General features: G+C 37.7%; 1 protein-coding gene across 1 annotated transcript; it reads right to left on the minus strand.

Annotated features, from left to right (window-relative positions):
• Positions 1 to 1,511: 1,511 nt before the first annotated feature.
• On the minus strand, positions 1,512 to 14,417 carry arih1 (ariadne ubiquitin-conjugating enzyme E2 binding protein homolog 1 (Drosophila)). The gene is made up of 14 exons (XM_026175853.2): positions 13,877 to 14,417; positions 10,635 to 10,702; positions 10,380 to 10,527; positions 9,216 to 9,308; positions 8,317 to 8,372; positions 6,183 to 6,249; positions 5,873 to 5,979; positions 5,737 to 5,779; positions 5,533 to 5,604; positions 5,087 to 5,217; positions 4,683 to 4,740; positions 4,003 to 4,263; positions 3,497 to 3,609; positions 1,512 to 3,413 (listed from the first exon to the last, which is right to left on the minus strand). The coding sequence occupies exons 1-14, from the start codon at positions 14,162 to 14,164 to the stop codon at positions 3,329 to 3,331; spliced, it is 1,590 nt and encodes a 529-aa protein (XP_026031638.1). The 5' UTR covers positions 14,165 to 14,417; the 3' UTR covers positions 1,512 to 3,328.
• Positions 14,418 to 14,810: the final 393 nt, after the last annotated feature.

The following is a 14,810-nucleotide window of genomic DNA, read 5'->3' on the forward strand; positions in this document are numbered from 1 at the left end:
TACTATATCATGCCAACAGAGCATTTTGCTCTCAGACTGCTGGTTTACTTGTGGTTCCTAAAATATTCCAGAGTAGAATGGGAGGCAGAGCCTTAAGTTTTCAAACTCCTCTTCTGTCGAATCAGCTCCCAATTCAGATTCAGGTGACAGACACCCTCTCTGCTTTTATGATTAGGCTTAAAACTTCCCTTTTTGCTAAAAACAATTTCAACGCTTAGTTACTTTGCAATAGGCTTAAAGTTGCTGGGGGCTTCCCATGACACACTGAGCATTTCTTCTTAACTCTGTCCTTATACACCATTTTCATTTAATCACTAGTTATGAATTTTGGGTCCTCTCTTCCTCCCCTCACCCCCAACCAGTTGTGTCAGATGACTGCTTTTTCCCAAGCCTGATTTTGCCCAGAGTTTATTCCTGTTAAAAGGGAGTTTTTCCTTCCCACTATCTCCAAGTGCTTGCTCAAAAGGGGTGTTTGATTGTTAAGGTTCCTATGTCTTACTGTTGGATCTTTAACTTGTACAAAGTACCTTGAGACAAATGTTATTGTTTGGTGCTAATTATGGATAAGCTGTCAAAAATAATGCGTTCTGTGTCACACCTTCCATTTTAACACCATGCATTTGACGTTGAAACTCACAATTAGTAATCATGTTTGTCAGAACTGGTGTCTTTGTCCCCATCATGTGGCTGAAAATGTAACTCTTACATTCACACTATACTGTTAAAAATGCTCTTTATTTTAAAAATGCAATTCCAGGGATGGACTTGGTTTATACCAGTGACAGTACAACAGTGGAAGTCTTCATAATGACACACTTTCAAAACACCTCAGACAGTTAAATGAGTGGTGCTGCAAAAATAAAATCGCCCCCCCCCCCCCAAAAAAAAAACAAAAAAATGTTTCTAACATTTTGCACTTTAATATTTTCATGTAAAACAACTAACTCCACCCCCAAACATTTTTTACACTACCAAGACATCTTTAATAGTGCAAATTGAAGATATTTATAAAACTATTAAAAGTCTTTTGGATGTCAATTTAATGTGAGTAGCTGTTTCTGTTACTCCATCCGTTAAGCTGAGATGTTCATGAACTACTAGCAGACACAATGAAAACCCTAGAGAGCACATTAGCCTAATGAGCAAAGCTACAGCTGGTGTTACTGCAAGACAGCTTGGAGAAAACAGCCCATCTTTTATCCATTCACCTTGTGTCATCATAAGTTTGGGATTTGAGAGAATTAAAATGACATAAGAACAAAACAAAACCACCTGATTGCTATATAACACTCTGAATAAACTAAAAAAAAGTTTAAATTATTATTTAAAAGTTATCAAATTAATTCCATGTCATTTTGGAAGACACTCTGGCAAGGTCTGCAGAACACAACACTGCTTTAAAAAAAAAAAAAAAAGGGGGGGGGGGGGGGGGAAATTAGTGACTCATGGATGTTAAGGTAATTAAGATGAGAGAAAACCTACTCTAATGACTCACACAGTACTCCAAAAAATTAGATTTGTCATGACATTTATTCAAATAAACAATACAGTTTATAATTTGCTAGGATAAAATAATGCGTTTGAACACATAAGAAGCATTTGGGAAAGAATTCCCCAAAGATCTGAAACTGGGGCAAAGGATGTGTTTCAGTGATGGCTGACACTTTGGTGTCATCTTCAGACTCGTATCACTGCCTGTATAATCGCGTCCCCTCCAGTCAGTCTTTCTGAAGACTGCCATATTTCAGAGAACAGATGAACAAGCATTTACAAGCAGAGAGCTTGACAACCAGAGCAACCACCGCATAGAGCAATGCAAAATCTTGAGGGGAACTGACATTTCAATGCCAAAACCTCAACACACGTGCGAGAGGGAAAAAAAACACAAAAAAAAACACAAAAAAAAAAAATGCAGTCTTTAATGAAAAAGCATAACAGCTTTACAAAACACTCCTACAACCTTTAGAAGTTTGTCCCATCTCCCTCAGCTCCTTAAGGATCACATGTCCATCTGTGTAGCTCAATTAAAGCAATGTTCAGTCTCACTGCAAGGCAAGAGAGCTCCTGAATGGAGATGATGCCACTACCACCTCCATTCCAATATTCCCTGCAAGAGTGATGCAGATGCCTGACCCTGTTTGACAGTGATCGAGCCCAATTAGCAGCAGTGCAACGCCGCGCTGTCAGTACATTCCATTACCCTCTTTCAATTCTCAAGGTGCAAGCTGAGCTACCTCAAGCCACGTCAGGAAAGAGGGGGAGAGAAAAGAGAAAAAAAAAAAGAAAAAAAAAAGGAGTGAATGTCACTCAGTTTGACTCTTGCAAATAATTAGTAATGTTCTTAAATGTTAAACACCTCCAAAAACAACTAGGGGGGTACAACAAAAGGTTAGCATAGAGAGACACTGGGCCGGTGCGTTCTACCTCACCTCTGACCTGTAAAACTTTATCCTGCTCCTCTGTGCACTTTCACTGAGTCCTTTATGTGATTACCTGGAAACTAAAGCCAATTCTGTCAGTCTCCATGTTGAGTTACTGGTTAGGTATAACTTATGACTGCTCTGAAGGGACTGCAGATGACAGGACGAATATCTTATTGCCAAAGACCTCCAAACATCAACAGTCTGTGGAGAGTAGACAGACTCAACCTACATGGCAAAAGCACGGTAAAGAATAAATATTTGAAAATTATGCAAACACGTGCCACTCCTGCTCTTGAACTTCCATGCATATGGACTATTTACAAATTGAAAAATACAGACTCGCTATTTTGTTCTTTTTATGTTTTTTTTTCTTCCTTTTTTTCCCCCCCCCTGAAATGTCTTTGCCCCTTTGCAATCAGCCTATCAACATTCAGCCACTCAGACAAGGATCTTTACCACATATTGCAGACATGGCCAGGACAATTAAAGCTGTGTTGAAAACATTTTCACACTGATGGGAAAACAAAAGTCAAAATCAAAACAGAGTAAAAGATTCACAAGCAAAAAAAAACAACAAAAAAAAAAAAACATGAGGAAAACAAGTTCAGGGGAGGTATTACAATACAAGCCAAAAGGATGTATTTGTTTAATATGGATCTTCTGCTTGTTCAACCCTCCACTCTGTTGCTAACAATACTGTAGTACACATTTTTTTATTACTCTACCCTTTATTTAAATATAATTTACTTTGAAGATTTTGTTAAACAAATCCAGAAAAAAAAATGATGCAAAAGTGGTTGGTTTGCCAAAGGAGAGGCGGCAGAAGGCCTGTGCTGCCCTGTTAAATTGCATCAGCGCTCTAGTTTGTCAAGATACTCAAGAGTCCGTTGCATTGGGACGTGTTCTCAATCCTCAATGTACTCCCACAGGTCCTTCTCATAGCCTTCATGCACGTGCTGTAGCAGCACTCTTCGCCTGCTCTCACAGTATCTACAGACACAGGACAAATTTTAAGCTCCAAAACACACAAAGTCAGCCATGGCATGCACCAGTACAGTTCTTCCTTCACTGACCTGTACTTGTCTTGTACTTTTTGCTTGATGTCCTGCAAGGAATCCTGGGAGATGTCCCTCTCTAGGTAGCCTGACAGCACCTCGGTGGCATTTTCCAGGTCTGCCTGGTTGTTCTGATGAGTGATAATTGCATTATAATCAGATAAGCAACGTCCCACTATATAATAGAGCTAAAGGAACAAATGTCTAATCTATGAGAATTTCTAATAAAGTAATTAAAAAACAAAAAAAAACAAAAAACAGCTCTTCAGCACTTAGTTCATCCATGAAGATCAAAACTGTGTGAATGAAAGAGGGGGAGAGACGAACACAGCTTCCACAAAAGTCGAAAGCTAAAAGGTGTTACATCTGGGGTTGGTGAGGTGTCCAGTTTCGTTCGTATGCCATGTTGGATTCATTCATGCCCGCTGCAAATAATGCTACCAAAATTTTCCAGCACGATAGTAAATATCTCATATAAAAAAGGTACAATCACACTAGTGTATCTGAGCCAAAAACTGCCCTACCTCAAAAATAATGGACTGGTTGTTCTTCTTGAGGTAGAAGGCGAAGACATAAGTGAACATGAGTGTGGAGCGGCACTGGCACAGCACATCCACAGCCTTCTTCAGAAACTGCACCTCAATCCAGGACATGTTGTGCTGCTGCATTTCCTCCATCTTCTGCTTGACCTGAGCATAGAGCTTGTGCTCAAAGCGCAGACTCTGCATGTGGTTCATGTAGCGGTTGCAGTAGAACAGGTACCGCTGCAAGGCTGCCCTGGAGCGCTGCAAACACACATACACACACAGCATGGACTTCCTTTACTGTGAGCACGCTCATCTTTACTTATAATAGACTGTCACTCTACTTTCTCGATGGGCACTGGAATATCAGAGACATACTGAAATGTCTCAACTGTTTGTCAGGTCTGAATCATCATGTAATTATCAGCTTGCTGTACAATTCTTTATAAAACGATATCCAATATACAGATATATTTTAGTTATTGTAAACTATAGAAATGTCATGTTATTTATTTAATCATGGTTTTTCTCCTTCAAGAATAACTGTAATTCATTTTTAGATGTAAGCGTTAACTGGAACATAAACCATGCTTGGTACAACAGTTGAGGCTACTTGATTTTATACATCTGGCAAATAGAAGAACGTACAAAAATTTTGAAGCTTCAATATAACTGATTACCTCTTGAGCATCTCTGGCTGCCTTGGCATCATCTTCATTGTAGCGATTGCAGTTGTACCTGAAATATTAAAAATATATAACTGAGATGAAAAGAGTAATGTTCTTCTCTCTGATAAGCTATACTATGTGTGTTTAAGGTGGTCAAATTCACATTCATATGGCACTCTAACACAGAAAATCGGAATTTTAATCTCTACATCTTTTAGGGCCATTAAAAAAAAAAACCCAAACAAGTGATGATGGAGGAAGTAAGAAACCTGAGCTGTCATTTAAGTGTAGCGAAAAACAACAACAACAACAACAACAAAAAAAAGGTGGAAAAAGTCATCCCCTGTTCTGACATTTCCAGCAGACACTAAAACAAAAGACTCCACATAACAAGCATGTGAGCTAGTGATTCTCACCAGGCTGAGCCGTGTGGTTCCCATGGACCCAGACAGACCCAGCAGAACTCAGCTTTGCAGTTCTGGTTTCGACAAACCATATGATTGCAGCCACCATCTTTCTCAATGGTCACGTGGCATTTTGGACATTCCTGTGAATGAAATTACATTAATTTTATTTAAAAACAGTAATTCAAGGAAATGATTCATGCTATAGACTGAGAAAAAGGCTGCAGAAACAAACGAAGCAACAATGGGCAAGGCCCTGTAAAACTGTAATTCATAGATATGCACTGATGATTGTAAACATTAATTGTCAACAACTGTCAGGTCTGTAAGGTGTGCACACTTTATGACAGGTTATGAGCACACAAATATGTGACAAAAATATAGGGACTTCAACATTGTTTAATCCTATTTAAACTTAATACATAACATGAGAGAAAAAAAACCCTCAGAATCCACACCTTGGTATTTGCTGCAATCCAGTTTGAAGTTTCACTGTCATCATCACATTTTTTAATCCATTTTCTCAGCCACTGCAAACACGTTAAAATAGAAGGAAATGGATTCATGTATTGAATGCTAATCTTAATATTTTTCTTAAGTAGAAGCTGAATCCAAAGCATAATTTTTCTCTAAGGTAAGAAAATAATCTCCATTTCGCGCACCTTACACTTCACAGGATCATGCCAATTTTCTCCACAGTTGAAGCTGAAACAAAGGGAGCAATATCAAACACATTATTCAAAAACTGCAAATAAATTTACAAGAAAGGTTTTAAAATAATAAAAAATTCTCTCTTACCAGAATTGGCGTCCACACTTGCACCTCACTGGCTTGGCATCTGGGTACTGGACTTTGACAACATGATGGCAGTCTGGTGCAGGGCACCACTTTAACAGTCGATTGCACTAAAATGAGTAATGAGACAAATTAGACTCAGAGGGCAGAAATAAGATTTTTGCTTTTCAAAGTAGTACACATATTCAGATTCACAAGACTTTATGTATCCCCAAGGGGCAATTAAGAGACAACCCAGCAGCTCACATTACGGATCAAAGTTTGATATTCAATCTCGAAATACTGTCAAGAAGAAGAAAAAAAGATCTCTTACCTCTACAAAACTATTTGTAATTAAATGCTGGTACTTCAACTTCACTTTTGAATCTGTTATGAGGCGCCTGTGGAAGCAGTCAAATAATATATTAGCCATCATTACAAAACATGGGTGAGATCATCAAAAGATAGCGTTACGCAAGAAAATATGCTAAGTATTACTGTAAGCTGACATGTGAATATTATCTCATTATGAAGCAACATTCCGAAATAGAAAAGTACAAGTTCATATGCAAACTCTATTTGAATGCATGGCCTAAACTGATTACTGAAAATACAGTAAGGTCTCTTGGTAGCTGGTAATATCAGAATGTAGGTTAAGACAATTACTGTCAGCTTAAGAGCTGGTACAAGAGATTAGCGTCCGTGCTTATTCAGGTATATTTCTTTGGACTTTACACTGAACGTGAACAAAGCACAAAAAGGGTCAACTTCAAAGCCTTGTACTGATGGGTTTCTTTTACAAGGCAAAACAAAAGGAAGAAATCCTTTTAACATATGGTTTCTATTCATACCAATATGTTAAAAATAAAAAGGAATCAATAAAGGATGTCTATATGGATTTAACTATATGACTGAAATGTGTGTATTTATAATTTTTACAAGCTTCTGTGTATGTGTATATATATATATATATATATATATACATACACACATATACACACACACACACACACACATATATATACCGTAAATGTCGGGCTATAAGCCGCTACTTTTTGCACAAGCTTTGAACCCTGCGGCTTTTAGTCAGGTGCGGCTTTTCTATGGATTGTCCGTGATTTTTGTCATATCGTAAGACGATTTGTTTTGTGTGTTCCGCTGTTGTACGGCACTACGTTGCCTGGCGGAAGGATCGGGGTTCAAGAGTGGTATGTTAGTCACATGTCCGTCCGCCAGGCAACGTAGTGCCGTACGAAGTAGCGCGAAAAACAAACTTCAAAGTAGCGGTACGCATTCAGCGGGAGTCGTGGATGATGAGCGGCGATAAACTTGCAAGTTATGCCCAAAAAGCAAGTTATGCCCAACTCCACCAGTGGATTCTGACAGCGTGGAAAAGTGTGAAAACATCCACGATCACCAACGGATTTTGAAGGGCTGGACTGCTGCATGATGGAGAGGAGGACACCGCCACGGCCCTTCTGAGGGTGTTCGACTCTGACACTGACAATGAGGATTTCTTTGGTTTTGAAAGTGACAACGAAGGAGAGAAGAAGAGTGGATGACGAAGCCATCCTGAGCCTGTTTGTATCCGACACTGGAGAAGAGGACTTTGGTGGTTTTAGTGCGTAGGAAGAAGAGAAAGATGGTGAATGACTGACTTTTCTTCTTGTTAAAGCTGTGTCACTGCACCTGAGCCTAAAAGGTAGTCCGAATCTATTTTTCTGGTGTGCTGTAGGCTACTGTTATGTACTACATGTGCAAATATGTACCCATAACTTGTTTTTCAAGATTTTAATAAAAGTGATGTCTCCAAACAGCCATCTCTTTCCTGACAATTCCCTTTGTGCATATTCTCTTACATATGATAAGTCAACATTGAAACACCTGCGGCTTTTGGTCAGGTGCGGCTAATGTATGTACAAAACAGGATTTTCCCCTGATTTTAGCTTGTGTGGCTAATATTTAGGTGCGCTTTGTAGTCCGGGAAATACGGTATATACACACACACACACATATATATATGTATGTATATACATACATATATACACACACACATATATATATATATATATATATACACACACACACATACATACACATACATATATATATTTTTTTGTTAATTATGGTCTTAATTAGTGTCCACAAGGGCAACAAAGACGGATACGCTTTCCCATATGACTAACAAACCGCTACAGCATGAGCATACAATGCCCCTTAACCAACCCTGGTGACATCTGGTTTCAAAAAGCTAAGATAATGATGGTGAATACACTCAGCTTCACAATGGGACTTCGATGATGTTATGGCGATTACGTTTCACCTGTATATGCAGTCTATGACCAGTAATGTTGTTTCTCATCTTTTATTTATTTTAAATTCTTCTGGCATATATTTTACTTCTTATGCTATTCATTGAACAATGCCCAATATGTAACAACATAAAAAATATATGCACAGATACTCACATGACTGTGTTGTCATCAACCAAAATGTCACAGCTATGAGCAGGGCAAGAAATGGTCTGTAAAGGAAACACAGAAGGTAGATAATTAGAGAACCACCTTTTGAAATAGTAAAGGCGGTATCAAATAGCACCCTCTGCAATTTGTTTTGTTGGATCACAGTGGTAAAGAAGAGGAAGAGCAGCTGCCCTTTCTGATTTAACTTTTTTAGGCTTGCCCTGTGACAGTTACAAGAACACAAACTCTGTCTAAATGTCAAGTGAAGACAATGAAACCCCCAAAATTACAGCCACTGTGTCATTCTTTGAAGGTCTATCTGCAAGTTAAATGCGCTAAATGTATAAATTAAAAGGAGTGTATGGATGCGTGTCAATGACTGAATAGAATAGCTAACGTAGAACTCGTCACAGTTTTTCAAAGTACTGTAAAATTGCAAAAGAGCAAGAAGACCAAATGACTCATCATGGGAGCGTCTGAAATTCTTAAACTAACATGAACAATTCAAATTATTGCAAAGATACAAAGAAAGAAATGTTGATGTTGCAGACATGAAATACTTCCAAGCAGAGGTGCTGACGCATGGTGTAACAAACAAAGAACAACAGCGTTGAACTGAACACACTATCCCACTGTCATGGATACACAGTTCAGCTTTTTGAGTTAGGATTACACTGATATCCAATCCTAATATCAAATGAGTTGATCTGTAAATTATACTGGTTGGATAGTGGCTACTAGTATCTGTATCTGCACATAGGCTGGTAAGCGAGAAGGTAGACGAGAACTGCTGAGGACTCTTGGTGCCCTCTTACTGTTGATTAAGAGAAAACGGACATTGCCACTTGTTGCAGAAAAGTCACAAGTTCTATTCTAAATAAATCTTAAAATTTTGAAGTAGATACCTGTCCCATTCCTTCTTCAATTATTTTGGTCGTCAGATAATCTCCCCAACACTGCATGCAGAACTTGTGTCCACACTCCAGGCCTGTAAAATACTGTTAAACAAACAGTATCAACAAAAAGCAGATAGTTTATAATTTGGAATGAAACACACAAGGTATGAAAAAATTAGTAACCAAGTAGGAAAAGCCTTCAGAGGCCAGTGAAAACCATTCTAAGAAAAACATCACCTGGATTTTACACTGTTTTAACAACCTGATTGAAATAACACTGAAATGTGTGCTCCAAATGATAATATTCTAAATTCAGACAGTTATGGTAATCCATAGTTCTGACATCACATCATCTTAACTGAAGAACTAAACATGATGATGTGTGCCTTTTATTTACGGATCCATTTTCACCTTAACATTAAACCCTTTCCACCCAGTAGGTTCCTTTACCAATTTTTTAAAACACCAAGCACCTCTGTTTTGAGAAGACTGCAATGTGCACTGCATTAAATAAAGCAGTGCCTGGCATAACTGGTATAAAATAAATTTGGCATACAATATGTTGTTGGGAATTTTTTAGAATCCATTCAACAAAAGAAATGTAATAGACAAGTGACATTTATGTTATTGAACAGCTTTATATTCAAAGAACAATTCTTTTATTAATATTGTTATTGGAGGACAGTTTTTATAAAACAGCTACTGAGTCCTTATGTATAGCTTTGATCAGAGAGATGTAAAAATGTAATTTGTTTTTCCCCCCTTGTATTTTTAATGTCACTCTGGCCTGATGACAGAGTCACCAAATCCAAGGTTGTTCATGGGGAGGAGCTATTACTGAATAAATATGGGGGGGGATAAGTTTGTATCTGTTTATAAAGATCTTATAACATGTATAAGAAACAGAAATCCTAGCAATTTATTTTCTTAGCTGTTGTAACCACCTTTTGTTATGTTAAATGACTTTTAGCAAAGCTTTTAACTAGTCTTTAAAATATAAAAAATAAAACAGGTTTCCCCATTTGTAACAAAACAGGATTACAATGTCCCTGCCTCTGATGATGCTCTCCTGTTGTTTCTCCACTTGCATTACAAAAGTTAAAGTGTGCATTAAATTGCCTGACAACACATTAAGATAGTGGAGCTCCATGTTAGTGTCATTATGTGACTCACAGAGTTGGGGAAGTTCAGATAGCAGATCTGACATGGCATGTCCTGTGCCGATGATCTAGTGTTGATTGGAGGACGTATTCGGGGCTTCTTACTCGGGTTAATGACATGACACTCAGAGAAAAGCTTGTCCAGATTACCATCAAAATACCTGAATAGATTGAAATAAAATAAGCTTTTAGATACGCTCTGCTATGAACCTTTTGGTTGACACTTGTCAGGAAGTTAAAAATGGCCAAGAAATTCAGAATTTCTTACCTTTCCATGAGCTTTTCTTTATCCCAGTTGAAGTGACTGAGAAGAATGCGTGTTATTGTTGCAGGATTCTAAAGGAACAAGAAATAGTTTGTGAGAAACATTTTTGATTTTTACTTGCAACTTCTACTACCGGTAGTTTCAATGAGCTAGAGGGTCCAACGGTTGTAAGGGCTTTCAGGCCTTTTCAGCTTTTAAAGCCTGATTAAAGATAAATATTGAATTAGGAAGGTAAAGGTAATATATTCTATGGCAGGACATTAAACTATTTTGCACATTAGAAATAGGGTTAGAAAACATAAGCAAGTTCTCATATTTGATCTTGCTGTTCACCCATGTACATCAGTGAATGGACATAAAAACAGCTGCCCATTACACTAAATACAACACAAAGCAACTACAGCTTTACAAGTTATCACAAAATTAAATCATCACAATCTAAGGCCATAATAATAGACAATATATTTAGAAAAGTTTGTATTCATTACAGCTATTCAATGAAGCACACTCAGGCATGTATTCCTTTCTTATAACCACAGTAGCTGTTAAAGATGACACAACTGAGACAGTTTTTATTTTTTAAATAAACAAAAAGTTTTAGTCTTTAGAAGTCTGCATGCATATTACACTGGATGAAGCCAAATGTGGCACTTATGTCCCACTGATGTGACAATTGTGATTTCTGATGACTCAAACTAATAAATACCCTACAAAATGGATTTAATCATCATGCTTGATCATATATACCCAGTCCCATTTGTGGCTTAATATAAGGACTTTCCGTCCAAATTGCAGTTAGAGAGCCATAGATGTATAAACACCTATAAAAGTACTGTTTTTGTAGATCTTTTGCCTGGGGGGAAATAAAATAAAAATACAATTTCTAGGTTACTGAAGCCTACACATTGATAGGAAAGTGGTTTAAGTTGGGTAAAGAAAGGATGCAAGGATTCACCCACCAGATGAATCCTTGCAAAATCACCTCCATATCTGATGGAATTATGTTGCTAAATGTGTTCTTACCCACCCAAGAACTATATCATTTTTAGGAGCCGTCCAGAAACACTTTACATTTCTTCCAAATAAAGTAATGCTAACTCACACCCTTGTCGGTAAATGGACCAGTCATGCTTTTGGCCATGTCACTCCCCACAAAGGCCTTTCAGAACCAGGAAAACCACTGGCTTACACCATCATTCTGAAAATACTTTGGAATTATAAAGCGTGTCAGGTTCAGAAACAGGTAGTATACACATAATTTGTTTGTTGTATTCTAAATGTGTAACAGGTATCTCACAAACTATCTGAAAATGTGGATGATGGTGTAACAGTAGCATAAAATGGACTATGTCCAGTGCCAAGGCTGTACAGTTTAGGGAAAGCACTAGGGATGATGAGGAACCTCTCTCCATGTACCTGTTAATACAAATATTTCTTATTATACTCCATTTACTATAGTTCAGGGATTAGAATAACTCTGTATTCTAATGTGAAATTACTGTAAGGTACTAAATTAGTGTTTAACCCAAGTTACAAACTGCTCTTTAAAAATGGGGAAAGCTATACCCTCAAACTACCCATATAACACATAATAATTAGTTGTTTGGAAAATATCTGTGAGATTTAGGAGACCACATGTATATGTTGCACATATGTGGCATCTCACTTGTCAAATATAAAGAAGTGAACAAAAATTAGTGTATTGTCTCCCTAGCCCAATGCCCATTTTACAATTTCAAAGAAAGTGGTCCAGGTTTGTACCAAATCCCACCTAACCCTGTAATGGACTGTTCATTGGCCCAGAAAAACAGCCCTGCTTGTATATCTCTACTTTGGTGCTCACCTTGGCGGAATAATAAAGTCAGGATACACCTTGAGATAACAAAAATCATAACATTGGAAAGGACTGACAACATATTTAGTATGTTCTGACTGTATTATGTACACCTAGCTAACACTAACACACCCTAAAACAGATATGCAAAACATACAACAATGATGATGGTATCGTTTATAAGGGCACTGATTCAATTTTACACTTCCTTTAGCTGTTATTCTTTGTGGTTCCACTGCAAAATGTTCTTCTAATTTATCTAACCACGTTGATATGAATGGGTTGGTCAAAAGATTAGTAGTACTTCTCAGTACCGATGACTAAAGTTGATGTAAACTTGACCACTATGAAGCCAATGCATGTTAATAAAGTACTGGCTTTTTGAAGCATATTCTACAAACGTCATATCAGAAGATCTATGTATGGATTAACTTTAAAGGCATTTGTTGGTGCTGCAAAACCCTGAAAATTTAATAATTAAACATAAACAATATTTAACGGGGATAAAAATCACCGTGTTACTCGTTTTTGCTGTAGAAAAGAAACTGCCATGCGGCCGTAGGGTAGAAAAATAATATGTATCATTATTGGCCAATTTTAGTTTTTAGGCTTGTTTATATAGAAATCAACATAAAACTCCAACGCATTTTCTCAGATACCAAACTGGATGCTGAGTTATCAAGATCATTTTCCATTTTATTCTGAGCTCAAGTGAAGCTCTGTGAAAGGAAATGGAGGCCCAGGTTAACGCTAGCTTAAAGCGAAGAACTTCCCCCCGTTTCTTCATAAATTTCATTGAAAGCTATCGCAAAATTTAACTTTTTATGTTATTGGTAAAAAATGAAATTATCATAACCCGTTCTTTTACATAAGCGTAACTAAGCTAGCATCCCACTTGCTAACTTATCGCTGGCCAAGCCTTTGGGTCCAACGTTAAAATAACACTAAACGCAAGGTTTAGCTTTAGAAATGCAAAATTTCTGAAAACCCAAGTTTCAGTTAACATCTCAACGCACACTATCTGTCGTCTAGCAGGAGCTGGCACTCAACACCATCCTGGTCTAGAGCTTTTGCTGTAAGATGCTATGTAGCCAGCGAGCTAACATTAGCTTAGCAAGCGTTGCTGCCAACTTAGGGATGGGACTACTTCCTGGATGAAAAGTCCTAATGGAAATTTTTACCTTCACATATATAAGAAAAATTTTCATGTCTTCATTTTAACTACCAAGTTCCATAGTGCAATTATCTTATATATATGTAAGTTTAGTTTTCTATAAATCTCATCATTGTTCTCAAACTGTCAACTATAACAAGTATACTACTGGAAGGCTAATGGTTTAGCTAATATCCACGGCCTGTTTTTACGCTAGGACCCCGATCTTTCCTGATGCTGTCATACCAAAATACCTACCTGGATGACCTCGTTGACCTCCCTAATACACTCGACCATATGCTGGAGGATCTGCTCGGCAGTCAAAACTTCGAAACGGTAGTCTTCCTCCTCTTCCTCGCCCGGGCCGTGGCCTCCTCCGCCAGTCTCACCGCACTCATCTCGCTCCCCGCCGGCCACCACGGGATCGACCAACTCCACCTCCCCGAGCTCCAGGGTGTCGTCGTCGGGTTCCTCTTCATTGCTGTCCTCGCTACATTCCTCCTCGTCTTCGTCGTATTCATAGTTATAACCCTCGTCTGAGTCCATTCCTAGCGCGGTTATCAGCAAGTGACAAGCACACCTAAAGGTCTATAGCGTATGAAACGTTGATCCGAGCCCGTTTTTCAGCTGCGGCGAAAATAACAACAAAACGTCGCCGCTGCTGCTAAGCCAACAAAGAGACACAGCGTCACCAACTGACGACTGCCTTACGTCAGACAAGCAGGGCAAGAACGGATGTAAAAACATTTAATATAACAAACTTTTGCTTTAACCTAAATGTTTATAAAAAAAAACAACAACAACTAATTCAAATAAGTACGAATTTGGAAAATTTTCATTTATAATTGAAGAGTCACATCAAATGCAAACGGAAAATACTTTCGTTCTCATAAATGAAGGCTAGTAACAGAAAAAAGATATAACGTGAGTTGTTTATAATTTTAAGCAGTGATTGCATGTGTGTGTCTGTTTGTGTGTGTTTTATATACCAAAACAGAGTTATAATAGTTCGGTCTTTAAAAAAAAAATCTGTATTTTTTTTAAATTATCATCATTTTTAACATTCTGTTGAATTACCTGTTGAATGAGTTTCGTGAGTGAGTTCGGTCATTTCCCTTTACTTTTCATTTAATACATTTCATTTAATAAATTGATTTGGCTATATAAATAAACTTGAATTGAATTGAATAAA

The sequence above is a fragment of the Astatotilapia calliptera genome, chromosome 7 (assembly GCF_964374335.1).
Source record: "Astatotilapia calliptera chromosome 7, fAstCal68.1, whole genome shotgun sequence".
Taxonomy (NCBI): domain Eukaryota; kingdom Metazoa; phylum Chordata; class Actinopteri; order Cichliformes; family Cichlidae; genus Astatotilapia; species Astatotilapia calliptera.

Excerpts from the sequence above, each read along its gene's own strand:
- arih1 (XM_026175853.2), bottom strand. The coding sequence starts at position 14,164 with ATGGACTCAGACGAGGGTTATAACTATGAATACGACGAAGACGAGGAG. Across the intron at positions 10,703-13,876 it reads AGGTCAACGAGGTCATCCAG|AATCCTGCAACAATAACACG; the intron begins GTAGGTATTTTG and ends TTGTTCCTTTAG. Across the intron at positions 8,373-9,215 it reads TTGAAGAAGGAATGGGACAG|ACCATTTCTTGCCCTGCTCA; the intron begins GTATCTACTTCA and ends TTTCCTTTACAG.